Source organism: Mustela erminea, chromosome 13 (genome assembly GCF_009829155.1).
Source record: "Mustela erminea isolate mMusErm1 chromosome 13, mMusErm1.Pri, whole genome shotgun sequence".
Lineage (NCBI taxonomy): Eukaryota > Metazoa > Chordata > Mammalia > Carnivora > Mustelidae > Mustela > Mustela erminea.
In genome coordinates, this window is record NC_045626.1 from 25,429,440 (window position 1) to 25,448,281 (window position 18,842).

At 50.5% G+C, this 18,842-nt stretch overlaps 2 protein-coding genes across 2 annotated transcripts in view; one reads left to right on the forward strand and one right to left on the reverse strand.

The window, feature by feature from the left end:
• Positions 1-2,495: 2,495 nt before the first annotated feature.
• Positions 2,496-18,842, reverse strand: part of LOC116571470 (formin-like protein 5) — an 88,394-nt gene continuing 72,047 nt past the window's right edge. Inside the window, exons 3-5 of the mRNA XM_032309449.1 lie at positions 3,840-4,705; positions 3,444-3,567; positions 2,496-2,694 (exon numbers count right to left, since the gene is read on the reverse strand). Of these exons, the coding sequence (XP_032165340.1) occupies positions 2,496-2,694; positions 3,444-3,567; positions 3,840-4,705 (1,189 nt within the window). The remainder of the gene's footprint in view (positions 2,695-3,443; positions 3,568-3,839; positions 4,706-18,842) is intronic.
• ZBTB7C (zinc finger and BTB domain containing 7C) overlaps positions 3,999-18,842 on the forward strand; it is a 336,440-nt gene continuing 321,596 nt past the window's right edge. The window contains exon 1 of the mRNA XM_032310027.1: positions 3,999-4,198. The gene's annotated coding sequence lies outside the window, so the exon portion shown is untranslated. The remainder of the gene's footprint in view (positions 4,199-18,842) is intronic.

Here is an 18,842-nt window from a genome sequence, read left to right on the forward strand (position 1 = left end):
TTTAATTATGTAAAAATTGTTTGAAAACAGTCCTTGAAGACTTAGCCAGTAAAAGAGCATCATGTCGGGGCGCCCGGGTGGCTCAGGTGGTTAAGCGGCTGCCTTCGGCTCGGGTCATGATTCCAGGATCCAGGGATCGAGCCCCGCATCAGGCTCCCTGCTCAGCGGAGAGCCTGCTTCTCTCTCTCCTCCTCTCCCTGCCGCTCTGCTTACTTGTGCTCTCTCTCTAGCTCTCTGTCAAATAAACAAATAAAATATTAAAAAAAAAAAAAGAGCATCATGTCTTTAGCTCACTCTCAAATGGTTTAGGACAAAAATAATATGCATATAAGAGAGAGCAAGATAAAGTAAACATGGGAAATGTTTGCATTTGGGGAATCTGAGTGAAGGTATATGGGAATTCTTTATATTATCTTTGTAACTTTTCTGAAAACCTAAAATTATTGAATAAAAAAAAGAGAAGTAAACTACTTCTCAAATGCCACCTCTTCCAGGAAGTCCCTCTCAAATGAGACTGTATCTTGCCCACCTTGCCTTGTGGTGACATGGACCACAGTTATCTCGTAATTCTCTCAAAGCTTCTTTCTCCTCTAGAGGCAGCACAGCTGGATAGAATGCAGTGAATTCCTGAATTCATGAATCTGGTCCCCAATGCTGCAGTTGTCACTTCTCATCTGTGGGACCTTGGTCATTACTACTGCTACTGATCCCAGATTTCTCATTGATAAATGACCATGAAATAGTCTTTGCGCCATTGTCAGGAGGAACACACAACAATGCCTGTCACGATTCTGATTCTAGAGGGAACTCTGTGAATGCTAATTTCCTTTTTTTCCTCTTCTCTGGAATTGGCCTTTAACCATCCTTGGGACATGGGTAAATTTTGAATACAATTCTTTGATCATTTCTATAAAATTTGTTCTAATAACTAATATTGATAATTTGCAATGTATCCACTGTGCTCAACACTTATTAACTCCTTAATGAATGTTGTTCATGGGGCAATATTTGCCTGCAACTTTTCTCATCTGGTCATCCCAGCATCTCTATGGGGTAGGAAATTTCTCATGATGATCCCCTTTTTATAGATTTGGAAATGGAGGCACCAAGGAGATGAATGACATGCTTTCCTAGCTTTCATGGCTAAGAAGTAGGAGTCTGGCAGGAGCCAGTAAATCCTATCACTTATGGCAAAGTCTACTGTTAAATACAAACAAGCCAACTGCAAATGAGTCTTACAAAGTTCTCTGGGTCTCTATCCTCATGTGTTACCACCACCCACTTTACCATTCTAAAATGACTTTTCATTCATTTGGTTTACTATTTTTTTAACGAGCACCTATTAAGTGCTAAGTGTGTTAGGCATTGAGGATGTCAAGATGGCAAAGGAGCTCCGAGTCTTGTAGGAAAAAAAAAATCAAATGAACAAAAATCGTAAATGCAGTTTAATAGCTGCTTTCTTGAAAAATATTTTATAATATCACTATCATAAAATAATAAAAAAGCAGACCAGTCTCATCCTGACTGCTCTTAAGTTTATAAAAGTTTTGCCTGTGTGATTAGGCTCTGTAGCACTGAGGCTCGCTCTTCAAACATAGAGCCCTCCTCCCATAGCTCATGGCATGGAAAGCTATTCAGTGATCTATAGGACAAACATCTGCTCTGAGCCAACTGTGCCTAGAGAAAGAATGAAAATCTTTCTGATTTAGAGATAATTCTAATTAGTAGAAAATCTCTCTTTTCTCAAACAAAACACCTTTTTCATGGCTGTAGCTGCCCTCAGCCCCAAAACCATAGTCTTATCATCTGCACCTGCCTTGCCATTCCAGGCTCAGATCTTCCAAGTACTCCCCAAATGCACCCTCCTCCATAGTTTTGGCTTAGAAGCATCAGCTGGGTCAGCAGAACCCCAAGTTGCCAAAGACCTTTTAAGGAAAGGAAAGGAGAGAGTCAACCTAAAGTAGGGGGACAATGGCTCCTAAGGCTTAAAGCAAAGAATATGATTTTGTCCCCGGAAGCTCAAGTGACTTGGAATCGTGATATCTTGAATCTGAAAATCTCTTAGTTTCTGGGAGGGACCTCCCCAGACTTCTATGAGTTTTTGAACGGTTTGGTTAAGGTTGTTGCTCAAACTGTTGCGTGAATGACATTTACTCACTAGGAAAAGTCTGGCCTCTCTAGCAAATGAAACACGTAACACAACCCTATGGTCCAGATTCCCCTTTCACGTGTGTCCCTAGCTGTCTACTGTCACATCGTATTTCAGAGTGTGTCCCTTGTCTTCACTGTCCCAACGTGGTGCCTTATATTGTGCATTTACTGCACGAATAAATGAAACGATTAAAAAAAAAATTCCAACGAGCGACCCTAGGAAGAAGGGTCAAGCAGAAGGTCCACAAATTTATTTTGGTGATTCCTGTAAAGGATGCCACCGAGTATCTCCAACGTTAAAAGCCAATACCCAGACGGCAGGCGGCAGCCCCACTTCTCTTTCATTAGTCAATGGCCAGAACAGGGACGCGGAGGAAGGCATTCGCTTTCTTGCCTGTCCTGGACGCCCCGCGCAGCTCAGGAATGCTCAGCCCCAGCGGGCATCTGAAGACGGCAAACTTCCCGCGTCTGGTGGCGGAGCCCCTGGGAGAACCCGCTGTCATCCGAGGGGACTCGCGCCAGGGCGGGCAAGGATTCCGTTGTCTGCCAGGAGCGCAGAGGGGAGGGTTGCAAAAACGTAGAGAGAAATCCAGTCCCTGTGTGCCCCGGCCTGCTGGTGGCCAGCACATCTGCCCGAGCGTGGCCTGGCGTGCAACCGATCGTGCCGTCCCGCCCGACCCTAGTGCCCCCCACCCCCAACCCACCCCACGCCGCCCGGCTTCCCTGGAATGGGCCCTTGGCGCTGTCTGTCACCGCTCCGCGCGGCGGTCCCACCTAGACTCTCCCGCTAGTACTGTAACAGCGGGGGCGGGGCTTGGAGGGACCGGGCGGAACCAAGCCCCCAGAGCCCGCCCCTGGCTGCGTAGCTGGGCGATTGGATGCTTTGGAAGGCCGCCTTCTAAGGCCGTCCAGGGGAGTGTCCCGTGGCTGTGGCCGGGTCCCTGGAGCGCAGGGTGCAGGGTGAGGGGACTCCGCCCGGCGAGGGGTGGGAGACCGCGCGTCCAAGCGGTCTCTAGGGCGGGGTTTCCCGTTGGGATTTGGGCGCCGTGAAATGCAGCAAGCCCATAGTCTCTCGTGTCGGAGAGGTATCTTTCTGAGTCGCTGGAATTCCGAGAGAATTTGGGAAACTTCTCGCCTCCACTCTTTACTCCCTACTTTCGGATGGGAAAGCAGTTGCTGAGTTGTTTTATTTCCTCCCCCAACCGGACTCTGTAAAAATAGCCGTGCGCCGGGGCGAGCGAGCCAAGCTCTGCCGCACCGCTGTCCCGGGCAGGGTGTTGACCTAAAAATACCCGGCGGTCGGGAGCTTGTGCTCCGGGTGCCGGCGGGTCCGGCCGGGCCGCAGAGGGCGTCTGGAGACCGGAGAAACGGCGGCCGCCTGGCCCCTCGCCTCGGCCGGGGCTGTCCCTTTAAATCCTGGAGGAGGCAAAGAGAAAAAAGGAAAGAAAGAAAAAAGCCCCGAGCGGATGGTGGCTCTGCCCGGCCCCCCACTCCGCCCCCGCGCCGGGTCCTGCCAGCCGCCCGCCGCCTCCGCGGGTCCTGGGCACCCCCCGCCGCGCCACCCACCGCCACAGTTACTGTCAAAATAGAAATTCCGCGAGCCGGAGAGGAGGTCAGGGCGCAGCAAGTGCAAGAGTGGCAGGCGGGGAGGGGGCGCGGAGCAGGGGGCGGGCGCGCGGAGAGGCGACCGTAGACATCCGGGCCCTTTAACCCCGTGCGCCCCCCGAGCCGGTGGCGCGGGCCGCGCGGGCGCCGGGCGCGGGGCGCGGGGCTGACAGCCGCGGCGCGGGAGGCGGGGCGCGAGGAGGGCGGAGGCGCGGCGCGGGGAGGGAGGAGCTGCCCGCGCGCCCGCCGCCGCCGCCGCTCGGCTCCACACCCGCCGGCGCAGCCCCGCCACGAGACTCTGACAGCGCGCGGCCCGCGCAGCTCGGGCGCACAGGCACGGTCGGACCGCGGCGGCGGCGGTGGCGGCGGCGGCGGAGGAGGACGCGAGGACCGCGGCCCGGCGCCAAGTGCGGGAGGCGCGCGGGGCTGGCGGCGCGCAGAGGTGAGCGTCTTCGCGCGGCGCGCTTGGGCACCGGCTGCGAGGGTCACGGTCTCCCCCGCACCTCGGCTGCCGAGGCGGGTCAGAGGGTCGCGGGGCTCCGGGAGGGTGGCTCCGCATTGCCGACGCCGGAAAGCGGTCTCGGGGCTGTTGCTAGGAGGCTGGCGGTCCGCGCGCCCCGGGGCGCCGGCGGGGGCAGGGGCGCCCCCAGCGCGGCAGGCAGGAGGCGGGGGGCTGCGGTGGCTATTCAGGGGCTCCGTGCGGCAGCCATGCAACGGGAGGAGGCGGGAGGAGGAGAGAGGGAGGAGGGGAGAGCCAGCGGAGAGCGAGCCAGCGAGCGGGCGCCGCGCCTCCTGGCTGGCACCGCGGCCCGGAGCGAAGTGGCGCGCGGGGCTGGAGGGGAACTTCTGCGGGTGCGTGCGGGCCCGGGCTTGGCGGCGCCTCAGGGCCGGGACAGGGCGGGCCTGCCGGCAGCCACAGGTGGTTTCTGCCAAAAGTTTTACTGCACTTCTGCCGGGAAGGCGCGGGAGCGTTTTGGAGAGTGACGGTTTCCCGAGACTTTGGCATCCGCATCTCACACTGTCTTATCTCGAAGATTAGAAAGGGGGTGGAGAGCCTGGGATCCCGCATCTCGAGACGCGGCTCGCGGGCTTCGTGCGGTCTCTGCCCGAGGTGGCGCCCTTGCCAGACCTTCCGGATTCACGCGGCTGGCCACTGAGAAGCTGCGGGAAATGGGCTCACGCACACGGTTCCTGCGTGCCTTGGGAAAGTTAAGCTGAGGCCAGCCCGGTACTTGTCGCTCACACGGGGCAGCGCAGGGTCTCTTCCTAGGAACCGCGCCAGTCTTCGCTCCCAGGCGTGCGCATCTCTTGCTCCTTTGAAATCGAATTGTCTCTGGCCGCTGTGCTGCTTTGTTATTCGGGCTGCTTGTCTGATTTCATTAGGAGGAGAACTAGGAGGAGCCAAAGAAAAGCAAAGCGGCAACAACTCTTGCTTCCTTTGGAACCAGCTGTAGAGGCTGGTACCCACATCTAGGCCAGGAGGGTCCAGGAACAGAGGGAGCCTGGAGACGCCGGTGTGTGCTCCCTACTCCGGGAGCTTCACCGGGCCCTTCGCAAGGCTGGGGTTGGGATTTCTCGGGTCTGCGGGACGGAAAGATGAAGGTGGGAAGGAAACCCCCCTCCGAAGAGGAAGATGTGCCGTGGTGTAGTCAGTTCTGGGGGAGAGGCTCCAAGAAGGCCAGTGGTTTGGCCCGGTTCCTTACTGGCCAGTTGTCGAATCTAGGGCCGTGAGGTTAGAACCACCCCGGTAGGTCCATCCTGGGCTGAAAGGAATCTTTATCCCCGGAGTGGGTCTGATACCCAGCTGGTGCAAGTGTGCACAGAACTGTGTGAGAGTTGGTTGGAAACACTGAGTCCTTCATTCCCACCGTTCCTCCCTACTCCCCCAACCCCACGGAGCACCTGAGCGGAAAGGGTGCCCTTTGCTTTAAAAAGGAAAGAAAAAAAAAGGTCATGGGGATTTTGAGCAGAAAGATGTTCTAGAGATATGAGGAACTCTCATTTTACAGATGACCCAACTTAGGCCCAAGGGAAAGTGACCTGCCACGGTGGTTAGAAACCCCAGGAGATGAGAAATGACATCAGCCTCCCAGACCAGGGTGGAGAGAATTCCCTCAGCAAGGCGTCTGGAGGACCTGAGATCAGAAATGCCACCCCAGACCCCAAGCCCATTAGGGGCTCATTATCTGGTACTTTCTATAGCTATGCTTGCCAGCTAATGTGGTATATTTTCTGTTCTCTGTCCTTGGCTTAGGAAAAAAAAAAATCAGGACTATCCCTGAAGATTCCAGTCTGACTCTTTTCCAACTTTTCCTGTTCCCTTCTCACCCCAAATTCCTCAAACTCCTTTTGTAACATAATGCAGCTTGATTGGCCAAGATGAGTTTGCAGCTTGTCTCATTGTGAAGCACCCTCTTTCCGTAGGATGCCAGAACTCTGTTTTCCTGGTAATTAGGTTTTACAGATATTTTTGAAAGGGAGCCCAATTCTGGATCAATTACACTTGGACACAAATGTTGTGCTGTTGTGGATACCAAATGAGAAGGATGAGCAATTATCTGGGGGTGTTGGAATAAATGTTGTTGTGAGTATTTGACACAGCTATTAGACATCAATGAGTGGGTTTTCAGTAAATGTTTTTTGCGCTGTATTTTATTGAGCAAACAAAGTGTCTTAATTAAAAAGAACTGGGAGTTGGCCACTTAGATTTTAGCCCTGTGTTTCTTACCAGTGGGTATGGATGGGAAGGGTTTGAATGGGAAACAGAATGACTGTCGAGACCTTCCTCTTGCCTCAGACCAAAATATTTTAGGGCAATGCTCCTTCAGCATATACTGTCACGTACAGTCCGGCGGAACCGTGTTCAATCAAAATCGGTCTGGGTGCGGTGTATGTCAATCTGTATTAGTCAGAAGTGACTTGTAAGAGAGAATATTTTGTAAGTTTTATTGCTTTCAAGGGTATGCAGTATCAAGAATTCAAGGCTAATGCAATGCGGCCAAATAGAATTTTTCTGCTCTCACGAACAGATAAGAATTGGTGTCCCCGCAGTTGTGCTGGGGGCCCCTGTAGAAGAAACCAAGATCTGACGTCATCATGACGGTCTAGGGCTAACATTGTGACAGTGCCTTTTCACTGTCATCGCATGCTAATGTCATGGCCATCCCCAAGTGGTATGGAGTTCAGCTCTGTGTCCATCTTACAGATGGGGAAACTGAGGCAGAGACATGAGAGAGGGTTATTCCTATGCTTCATTCAGTGCCTTAGCATATCCTGGGCATTCAACTCAGGGCTTCTGTGGGTGACTGGGGAGGGTAATAGGCCCTCTAATCATATTGCCCCTGACCCCTCTCCAGGACCGCTATTACAGAAAGGTGCAGAGGTGTGGGGGTTACAGTTAAAATTCATGAGAGGCCACTTGCTCTGAAGGGGGCCTGAAGGATTTAGTTCCCCACCCCCACAGTGGGTGAGCAGTTTCCTCCCTCTTATAGCAGGCTGTGGGAACTTGGGGGAGGAGGGACCAGCTGGCTGAGCCTGGGACGGGGGTGTGGGATCTGTGCCTGTGTAGGGCTGAAGGAGTCCAGGCTATTTATAACCCATCCTCCCCTCCTGGGAAGAAGAGACTCAAGGGTCTGGAACCATCCTCAGTGGTGACTTTGCCCAAGGATGGCTGTGTCCCGCTGGAAAAAAACCACCACCCAACTGCATGGCGGGTATTGATGTGAACCCTGATCCATGTGGAGGGGTCCTGTAGAGCTTCTTGGAACTTCGGCTGCTCTGGGAGTTTTAAGATAGAAAGATTTCCTGGAGCCCTTGTATGTGCACTTTTTCTTAGGCAAGGCCCTCCCATTTGTACCCTAGAAATCTCACAGAGCAGAACTAAAGAATCTGCAAAAGTGGGGGAACTTGGCTGTTCTGAATGACGGTAACTCCTTTTTACGTGAGTGGAGATTCTGAAAGTGACCTGTCAGATGTGGTTCCCTCTGACTATAAGCTGCGATGTTGCTGTGTGGTGCCGGCTGGAGAGGTGTGCACATGAAGCTCTTTCCCCCCCGCCTTGCCCACCCCTGCCCTGGACCAGTCCCCGATGGCCCCCATCACCTTTGCACTCTTCAGCCAACACCCGAGTCCTCTTTTGTCTTCAGAGAAATAGTATCTGCCATTCCACTGGTTACGACCTCATCTGTGCAACTGAACATATTTTCTCCCTGGGCCAGTGGACGGAAGAATGAGGGTGGGCGGTGGAGGAAGTAGGCAAGGCACTGAGCTCGTCTCTCTGTTTAGCCCCGCGCAGTGAATTAAGCCTCCCAATCAGAACCGTTCCGGGGCTCGAGGGAGGTTTTGCCAGAGAGAAGACAAGCGGGAGGCCGTAGGGGGAGAGGTGGGTGCTGGGCAGCTCCCTCCGAGGGTGGTGCCTGGTGCCTGGTGAGCCTGGTGCGGGCATGGCATGCGGGGGCTCCTGAGGGCGGGGCTGGTGTGTTGCTCATCGGCACGCAGCGCCAGCCCTGGGCATGGCAGATGTTTGCTTAGCAAGGGCTGGGGGGCACTCGTGGGTGGATGGACAGCGGGCAGGTTTGCTTCTTTCTTGCCATTGGTGGTGTTTCTTGGTGTCAGGAGCTTGACGAAGCAGAATCAGTGTAAGTGAGAAGAGACAGAATTCCCCAGGCATTCTGAGAGCCCCGGGGCCAAGCTGATTGGCCGCTCCCCATTGCCATAGATGCTGGAAGCCAGAGACAGCCGTGGAGTCCTTCTCTGGGAGCTGCGGTGGCGCAGTCTAGCCTCTCAGAGTGTGCAGAGTGAGTCTCCTTCATGAGAGAGATGGGCCACGCCTTTGCTTACCCTTCCGTGGGCCTTCTGGGGGCCCTCCCGGGGTCTGGTCCCTGCCTGCCTCTAAGACTCCCTCCCCTCTCTGCTGGGACCTTTTTGTTCCTTGAACACACCTTGCTCTCCTGGCATGCCCTTCCCTCCCATCTTCCCTCAGCTGCCCTCCCCCCACCCCGCGCCTTCAGGTCCCAGCCGAGACCGCACCCTGTGTTACACTCTTCACAGTGCCCACCTCCGTCTGGGATAGAATCTTGATTCTCTTCTTGTTTGTCACTTGTGTCTCCCACTAGACTGTGAGCTCTAGAAGGGCAGGGACCTTGTCTGTTTTGTTCCTCGTCGTGTCCTCAGCCCCAGAACGGTGCCCGGAATGGAGCAGTGCCAGAGGGAATGGACAGTGAGTGGGTGTGCCAGTGAATATGCTGGCGGTCTGCAGAGACGAACCGGCCAGGGACCCTGCCCTCGGGACCTCTTCGGCCTGGAGGCAGAGAGAAAATGTGTCCTTGAGGCTCTATGGTGGCGGGAAGGGAGGATGGCATTCTTGAGGTACAGCCAGGGAGGGCCCTGGTCAGCGGGTGTTAGCCCAACTCCATGGGGCTGGTTGGCTTGGGCGGGGGTGGGTGGGGATCTTTTTGCTGTTGCTATGTTAGGAGTCAGGAGCCCTGGCAGCTGACCCACCTCCAGGACTGAAGTTCCTCTCGCTTGCTTGGCTGCCACCTCTCTCTCTGTTTATTTACTTCTTTGGTGAGCGAGAGCTCCAAGCATAATGCCATCCTTGGAGAGTCAGGAATGTTGTGTTTTTCCACCAGCTCCATTCATTCGCTGCCTCCTCGGAACAGCTGTGGACAGCTGGCTGCCAGCGTGAATGCTGGGAGGGCTTCTCTTCAGGGCCAAGGGGTACACTCAGCCCTGCAGGAATGGGGGATTTCATTTGTGTTTCACACCCTGCTGCTTTCCAAACCCCACTGAAATGGTGCCTGTAAAAACAGATCCTTGAGGAAATTAAAAAACTATTAGCATTCAGTTTACTGCTTTTCTGATTATAAAAGCAATGAGAGTCATGATAGAAGATTTGGAAAATAGAGAAATGTGTAAAATTAAGCCCCCAAACTGTGACGACACCCTGATGTTGGTGCGTTTCCTTCCAGTCTTTTTTTCTGTTCCCACCAACACACACACACACACACACACACACACACACGCATGGGCATGCACGCACATACCCCCGCACGTAGTTTTCTGAAATTTGTGAACCCGTGCCATCCTTAATAAGCATAAGGGCTTCTTCTCTTGGGAGTGTCAACCATTCCCACAGCAAATCACTGATATTTAGAAGAAAATCTATGTTCCACCCGCCGGGAAGATTTCAGCGTGCTTTACCGAATGCAGTACAAGTTGGGAGAGCAGTGGGCTCCTCCCGCACGCGGTGGGTGTGTTTGGGAAGGTGTCGTGCACTCTTGGCCTTCCCTCTGTCACCATGTGAAGTGCCACCAGCTCATGGTGTTACAGGCTGTCTCCTTACTGAGGATTCTGTCACATTTCCCAAGGCCATCGCGGTCTCTAAAAACATATTTTAATAGACGTGGAGCCTTCCTTCAAGTCAAGGACCATACTTTGACCATTACATGCCTGCCAAAAACCGAACTCAGAGCCCATTAACGGATCATTCCTTGACCTCAAAATAAGAACAGCAGGAGAATCTTGAGAAATATGAACCCAGATCATTGGCTTCGTGTGTTTAGGGCAGGGCTGTTTGGAGACAACCTTTGCTCCCTCAGGAGCCATCACCGCCATGTTCCCAGGGCCTTCGAGCATGGCCGCTGCTCATGGGTGCTCAGGAAATATTTTGCTGAATGAAGGAAATGCAGAATCCTTCCTATGGGAGGAGAGACTCAGGCCTGTCCACGTCAAAGCTTCTTTTGGGAGTGGGTTTGGCTGGGGAGGGAGAGCAGGGCCCTGGGGGTGAAGGGAGGAGGAAGACAGTCACAGCCTGGCAAGCGGGAAAGGGCGACATGAGAAGCAGTTCTCTGCCTGCCTGGTCTTGGCGGGTTGTTGGAGGAGGCGATGCTTAGATGGCATCTTACTATAAGGGGCTGGGGGCCGGGGTTTAATTCCCTGGAGACAAGATGTAGAGGGTACCCAGGCAGGATAGCGGGCTGTGTGGAGCCTCAGAGTTGAGAGAACAAGGGTAGGTTTGTCAGCCCAGGCTGAGGAGGGTAGCTCTGCCAGGGAACGGCGGGAGCTGGAGGGCCCTCGTGAGGCCAGAACCTAGTTCCAGGGGAGGATGGGTCCTTGGGTCACAGGGCTCCACCCTGTGTCCGGGCTAGTATTGTGGCCAGACTGCAGATGAAGAAACTGAGGCCTCAAGAAGTCGAGTGACGGTGAGGAGCGTGGGTTTTGGAACCGGCGAGACCTGAATCCCCTGGCTTGGCTGCTTTCCTGTGGTCCCCTTGGGCATGTTGCGGAGCCTCTCAGAGCTTGAGTTTCCTCATCGAGAAAGCAGGGAACACCAACTTCGTGAGGTGGGTGGGAAAAGGAGGGGATGTGATAACACCCAAAGTCCTCAGCACGACTCCCGGCAAGGAAGACGCCGTCTCCGTGCGCTCTGTGAAACCTGCTCCTTCCCTGAGGGAGCAGAGGGAAGAGTGAAGATTGGGGGCCCCAAATCCAAGACTGCCTTCTTCCTCCTCCTCTCCCCCCCAAGCTACCACCATACTTCAGGGGATAAAAATCCAATCTACAGGGGTGCCTGGGTAGCTCAGTGGGTTAAGCCCCTGCCTTCGGCTCAGGTTATAGTTTCAGGGTCCTGGGATCGAGTCCCATATCGGGCTCTCTTCTCTGCCTGCTGCTCTGCCTACTTGTGATCTCTGTCTGCCAAATGAATAAATAAAATCTTTACCAAAAAAAAAAAAAAAAATCCAATCTACAGGAAAGACAGCTGTGGGAAGCCACTGCTTGTAGAGAGAGAATCAGAGTCACCTGAGGGGTGCCAGAATCCCTCCCTCCATCCCCACCGAAGGAAAGGGAGAAGCACTTGCAGAAATCACCCCAAGGCTTTAGAGCTCGTCCTCGATGTCCCTGGTGGCACATTATTTACCCCATTAACTCCTGGGCATGGCTGGGTCTTTAGAACAGAGACCTTCCAGGGCACAGAGAATGGCACCCGGGGCAGGTCAGTTCTGCCGTTTGGGAGCTAAATGGGTAGGAGCATATGACCGGGGGCAGTGCGGGCTGGTAAAAATACAGTGCGAGTCATCTATGTAATTTTAAGTTTCCCGGTAGCCACATTTAAAAAAAGTAAAAGGAAACAGAAGTACAAAGGAAAAAGGAAATGCCTTTAATTTAACCCACTATACCCAAACTCTCACCATGTCTGCAGGTGCCACATTTCAGGTGCTTGGCGGCCGCCCCGGGGTTAGCTGGGTCAGCCCTTCACCTGGGCCGGGAGGGCCAGTTTGGGGGAGGCTGGTGTTACCAGGTGGGAGGCGGGGGGCAGTATCCACCCTGCAGGGAAGGCAGCTGGACCTCTGGGCAGGAATGCACAAAAGCAAGTACGTTAGGGAGGAAGCAAAGGCTTGTGAGCCGGGGCTTTTGTCCTGGCCCTGCCGTGGATGTGTTGTGTGGAGGGAAGCTTCCCACCTTCATGGGCCTCAGTTTCCCCACCTGCAAAATGAGCCAGCATTACCTCTAAGACCCATTCTGACTCTCGTGTTCTAATACCCCCCCTCTTTTTTCAAGATTTTATTTATATATTTGTTAGAGACACAGCAAGAAAGGGAATGTAAGCAGAGGGAGCAGGAGAGGGAGAAGCAGGCTTCCCCACTGAGCCGGGAGCCCAATGCGGGGCTCGATCCCAGGGCCCTGGGATCATGACCTGAGCCAAAGGCAGATGCTTAACCCATTGATCCACCTGGGCACTCCTCATGTTCTAATTCCTTAAGGGAAAAGCAAGGAGAACAAATTTAGCCACTTCCTAAGTTGGAAGAGAGTAGCGGTGGAGCTTGGAGAGAAAGTGAGGACCACAGAGAGGATGCCCAGGCCCCATGTTTACCAAGTAGCTCATAGAAGGTTCTATCTGGACAATTTAGAGAGACACGTAAGCCTCTCTAGCAATGCCAATATCCAGTCACCACCATTAAGTCGCCTTTATCTAAAAGTATGTTTTGGGGATAGAGGTGACTGGGCATGAACTATTATTTTTAAAAAGCGACATATTTCCATTGTCTTTAAGATCTGACGCGTCTTCTTGTTCCTAGGTCATCCCAGATGGCTGTGAATGGCAGCCATAAAGGAGGGGAGGGGCCCTCAGGAAATATTAGATCAAAAAAGGAAATATTTCAGCTCTGTCATAAATGGGCACTCAGCCTGTCCAGAGAGGATGTGGGAAGTGGGAGGAAAAAGGCAGCAGGTGTGTTTGGAGGGAAGGGCGTGTCTGCAAATGTATTTTAAGCTCCTGAAGTGAGACGCATTGGTTTTATTGCACTCTGGTGAGGAGGGGTTTGAGGTTTTTATCTCCCTGCCACAGACTCCTATGCGGTAGGTGGGGCACTCTCTCTTTCTCTCTCTCTCTCTCTCCTTTTAAAGGGTGGTCTCTTCTTTTTAAATTAGATTGTCACCAAGTAACTAAGTGTATCTACCTGAGGACCTCCTACTCCCCCAGGGGGAAAGGGCCTGCCTGCTCTAAGAGTTGGTCCAAACACTTGGATTCAAAGAGGAGGAGGCTGAGGGTCAGAGAGGCCCCAGCACTCTCAGGTCACCCGGGAAGGCAGCTGAGATGGCCGCAGCCGCCACAGTCTCCTTTCTGCCACGCACGGGTGCCTCCCCAGATTTCGTCTCCTCCACGGTTTACAGATGACTCAACAGGCGGCCTCGAACCATTTTTTTAAAATGAGGATTTCTCTTTTATGTTTTCCTAAACTAGATTTTTTATTACTTTCCCACACATTGTTTGCTTTGAATTTTTAATTTAATTTTTTCAAATAGGTCAATACTTACATGGTTTAACATTCAAAAGGTACAAAAGGGTATTCAAAATGACACATCTTTCTCTCTCCTCATCTCTTGTTTCCCTTAGTTTGAAGCAACCACAGTCACTGGTTTCTGCAGCATAAAGATATGGTATGAATATACAGGGAAATACGTGCACACGTGTAAACGTACATATACATGTGTGTCTCTAGTCCTGAAATTTTTTACACAAGTGGAAGCATACCATAAACACTATATTTTCCTTTACATTTTCCAACAGCACTAAATTTGGGGGACATCTGACTATCTGAGTATTAAGAACTTCTTTATTCCTTTTTGCTCTTCTGTTTCAACTATGTAGATTCCGTTGTATGGGTATTCCTTGGCTTAGTTAACCAGCCCCTTATAAATAGATATTTTGGTCATTTCCAGTGTTTTGCTAATCTAATACTCTTGGTTTTTACCTGATGATTATTATTTTTTTTTTAATGAAAGCAATCCTTGAATTTTCTGACTACAGAAAAATTGATAGCATTCTAAGCTTGCTGATTTATCATTTGCAAGATGCTTGAAAGAATAAAGTTCCTTACTTGTTTAAGGGTTAAGAGTAAGATAAATAATTTTTGCATTGAACTTTCTGGAAAATGACATACAGTCCTCATTCACTTATTAAGCTGGTGTTTTTGGAGTTCCCGCTAGGTGCTGGGCGCTGGGCTCTGGGCCAGGCAGTTGGTAGGGTAGATGGGGCAAAGAGGAAAGGGCACGCAGGATGGCCTTTGCATTTGGGCCAGGACTGGGGAGTGCATTTGGAGGTGTCTTTAACTGGAGAAGATGACAGTTAACGCAGCCCTGGGGGCAGCCTTGACGAAGGAACACAGAAGTCACAGAGGGAGCTCTGGGCTCTCTGACTTGGGGGTGAGGGTACAGAGTGCCAGGGAGGGGGCTCTGGGCTGCCTGGCTGTGTGTGAACAGCCAGGTTTCCTGACCACAGCTTGTGGTACCATGTTCTTGCTTTCTTTCAGCTGCCTCTCTCAGTCACTGTCCATCTGTTCAGATGCCAGAGCCCATATTCTTTCCACTGCACTTAAATGGACACTGAGTTTCCTGGAGATTATTCAGGGAGGGAGGAATGGCCTGTGCAAAGGAATGGTGGTAGTACCAACGTGACCTGTGCCATATTCATTGAAGAAATACCTCCGCAGCAGGAAGGCCCATGCAGACAGTGGGAGGAAATACATTTGGATAAGGGGGTCTGACTTGGAGAATTGAGTGCAGCAAATCTTAACTGTCAAGCTGTTTATCCCCTCTGTTCAGTTTACTTCATTTTTATTTTTGTTTTTCTCAATTCTGGTATGTTGCAGACAATGTCATATTGCTAATTTTTGCATTAAATGGTAGGAATTTAGGAAGAAATAATCCACATCATGCCAACTATTAAAAACGTGTATTTCAGGCTAGAACCAAGCTGGGATGATTTTTATTCATTGACCAATGTCTCTTTCCTATGGCATTTTAGGAAACTGTTTTTGGAGCTACTTAAATCACTGTTGTAAAAATGCAACTACCAGCACATAGGATTATCTGGTCATTAGAATCCCAGGGGTGTGCCTCTCTCCGTGTTTTAGAATTCTGCAGATGGATGATTCCATATCTCAACTTCTATGAGAACCACTTGCTCATGACCTTGTGGTTCATGGTCAAGGATGAGAATTCCTCTTTTGTTATACTTATTTCTCTGTGTGATGTGGGCCAAACAATAAGTGTTGTTGGGGTGATACATGGACAGGAACAGAAGAAAGGGTTTGCACGCTGGTGAATCCTGTGTCATGGTTAGGTTGTGAGATGTGCTGGAGAGATTCAAGGACCCCATTACAAAACCCAAGTTTGCATAAGCTTCCCCTAGTGGATTTGTATTTATCTTTGTAATCTCAAGGTTTCTCTGTCCTAGTACTAATTTACACATAAATACAAACCACTTGAACAACAACAAAAAAGACTGCCTGTTATTTTTCTGACAGTTAGGAGTCTGTGCCTTAATGAAGTCTTAGTAGATTCAAAGCTCACTGGATGAACTGATGTCCATCGCAGGCTCCTTACTTCAACTTTGCAAAATACAGAAAGCTCCCCAAGGGAAGGAAATGCCTTTCTGGCTAACTTCTGATATTAGATATACCTGTGTCCATTTTGGAAATCATACTGTAACTTGGATTTCAGCGGGCTCCCAAGAACTTGGAAATTGTGTGCACAAGCTGAGTAGTACAGAGGACAGTGCCCAGGTTGGTGGGCGGGGGGTGGGGGCGCAGTGTCAAAATCCCAGTCACTGTCAGTGAGGGTCTCCCTGGAGCCCTGGCTATTTTCCTAAACTGCTTTTGAGGGGGGTGTATGGAGGTGGAAAGAAAGGTTGTAAAAGTAAATTATTTGATACAAAAATATTTCTGCTTACATTATAGAAAACTAAATCAGTCTATGTTCTGTCTTCGTTGGCTTTGCCAGAAATTTCTCATGACAGATTCTGATGCACCAGACTGAGCCACCTCGCTGAGGGGCACCTATTTGCAGAAGTCATTAAAAGCCATTGTTTAACTAAAGGCTTTTCTTTTCTTTCCTTACAATTTTCAAGACCCCGCATTTGCACAGACCTGACTCAGCAACATTCTGTTTGGGGACTTTGTGACCTCTTCTCTGAATCTGGACTGCAGTTCCCTAGTTTTATGCTCTTTGCTCAGGAATGGCTCAATTTTGGCTCCAGGTCTGAAGGAGTCCGTCTCATCACAAAAGGACACATCTTTGTACTAGGACTCGGCTTGGCCACTGAGGTACCTGGGTCAACTCGTTCTCCTCCTTGTCGGCCGTATGGACAAACTAACATTTTCCCGTTGCAAATTGTTACGCTCCCTGGGAAAGTATCCATTTGACAGAGGGGTAAAGCCTTCCAATAGGACCCCCCCCACACACACACTCACACTCACACATACGCCCTTACTCCCCTCCCCTCTCACTTTCTTTCTCCCCCTTAAATGGGATCATAGGTGGTAAACACCCAGTATAGTGGCTGTCACCGAGCCCAGGACTTAATAAATATTACCAACTACTGTGAGTAATATAATATCATGTTCAAAAGGAAAGTGTAGCCCCAAGTTCCTTTGTGGTCACGCTTGAAAATCAGCAAGCTCTCTTAGCCTAGTGACCCATTCTATTGTTTTTTTATACTCTTATCCATACACAACACAGCACATTAAGAGTCTGTTCATTCTTGGGATGCGTGCGAAATTCCAATTCCTGTCAGGAGAATTTATGTGTGGTTTTAGAGGGGATAATCGACCAGTTAGTATGTGCACACGGATTTTATACACATACGCCTTGCCGTTTACAGCACACATTATAACATCTTCGGTCTCCGCCAAGAATGTGTATTTCTTAGCCCTGTGCATTTGCATATTATGGGTTCATAATTTCAAATAGCTGTAAAGATCTCTCCAGAAAAATGTAGTCACTGTATTCTGATGTTCTAAATCTCAGTGTAGTAGTAGAACTTGGCTAATTTTTGCCCTTGCTAATGTATCAACCCTATAATTTTTACACACACGCATGTGCGTGTGAACACACACACACACACACACACACACACACAGACCTCTACCTACCTCTGACTTTACCCTACTTCTAAGCAAAGATTTACTGCTGGGAGCTGAGTTATGCTGCCTATCCCCCTGACTTCATTACCTTCTCAAAATATATCATACACTGGCACAATGTCCTGGGGTCTTATTACAGATGATTACAAAGGAAAGATTTGTCAAAATAAATGAAGCCGGGCATCTGATCTTTTCCTGGTTTGGGTCCCTTGCTTCCCACGCTCACCCCACCCCCCTTTAGTCATCTGCCATGCCCTAGGTGGAGCTGAGCTCCCTGAGAGCAGAGAGTTCATCCCAAATTGCTCTTTCAAACTAACATTGCGAGAAAATCCTGCCACCCACACACCCCCCCAAATCAATCGTTAGGGAACTTGCCATTGGCAGCGCTTGATTTGACCCAATGAAATAGAGCAGCAGGAAGAAAAGAAATTTAGACCTTTTCAAGGTCTTCCAGGTATAAGTCTCCTGAATTTTAAAAATGATCCAATGGGATATTTTTTTTTGAAGTTCAGGGAAAAAAAAAAAAAGGATGCCGACTTGAAGTCTCTTCTACCCCATTTAAGTATAGGGAGTATTAAAGAGAAGAACCACTAAAGTCTTCAAATGTGGTGGGGGCAGGGGAAATGCTGTCCAAATCTACGGTTACATGGTGAGCCTGAGGGTTGCTGGCCCCCGGACCTGACCAGGGCTGGGAAGGGGTTCCAGTGGTCTTTTCATTGTGCGGTCTGCTTTGCTCATTTGGTATTCCATCAGAAAGTAAATGCTGCAAAGAATGATCTGAAGATTGGGAACCGTATACCCTTCTAGGTATCAGGGAGGGTCCCCACTTCTGAAGGCAAAGGAATATCATTTTCCAGCTACCTAAGTGGCAGCCATCTGTTGACTCCAGTGCCCCTAGTTGCTGACCTCGGGATGCTTACGATCACTTTGCTACCTCTCTGCTTCTGCCATTTGTGGTGATTTTTACTTAGGAGCATTGGCTTTAGTCCTGTGTGTATGTGTCTGTGTATATGTGATCATCTCGAAGATGTCCTCACCGGTGTTCTTTAGTTTTGAGTCAGAGCTTAATTGCAAAAGAATCAAATAAAATCCTTACATTAAAAAATTACTATTATTATTATTGTTTTTAAGTAGGCTCCACACCCAGCATGGAGCCCAATGCAGGGCCTGAACTCATGACCCTGAGATCGGGATCTGAGTTAAAATCAAGGGTCAGACACCTAACCGATTGAGCCACCCAGCTGCTCCTAAAAAATTATTTTTAAAGAACATTTTTAACTGGTTTATTGAGGTATGATTTCCATGCCATAGAATTCAGTTTGTTTTAGGTTTACAATTCAGTGGTTAATTTTTAGTAATATATGTATTAAATTAATATGCATATGTCAGGAAGGGAGGGTGGCAGTGAGGCAGAGACTTGGGAGGGAGAAGAAATGGGAAAGGATTCTTTTTGTCCCATGCAGCCTGCCAGGTGTTTTCTCAGCCCACCTTCTGTGCAGAAGGGAGCCCTGTGGGCAGGAGGTAGGTGGTCAGAGCAGGCCCATGGGCCAGTGGGAGACAGACTCTAGGGAGGCCCCCCCCCCATTCCACAGGGTCCTGCCCTCATAGGTGGGGCTCTTCAGCTCTCAGACAAGGACAGTTCCTCCCTGGTCATGCACAATT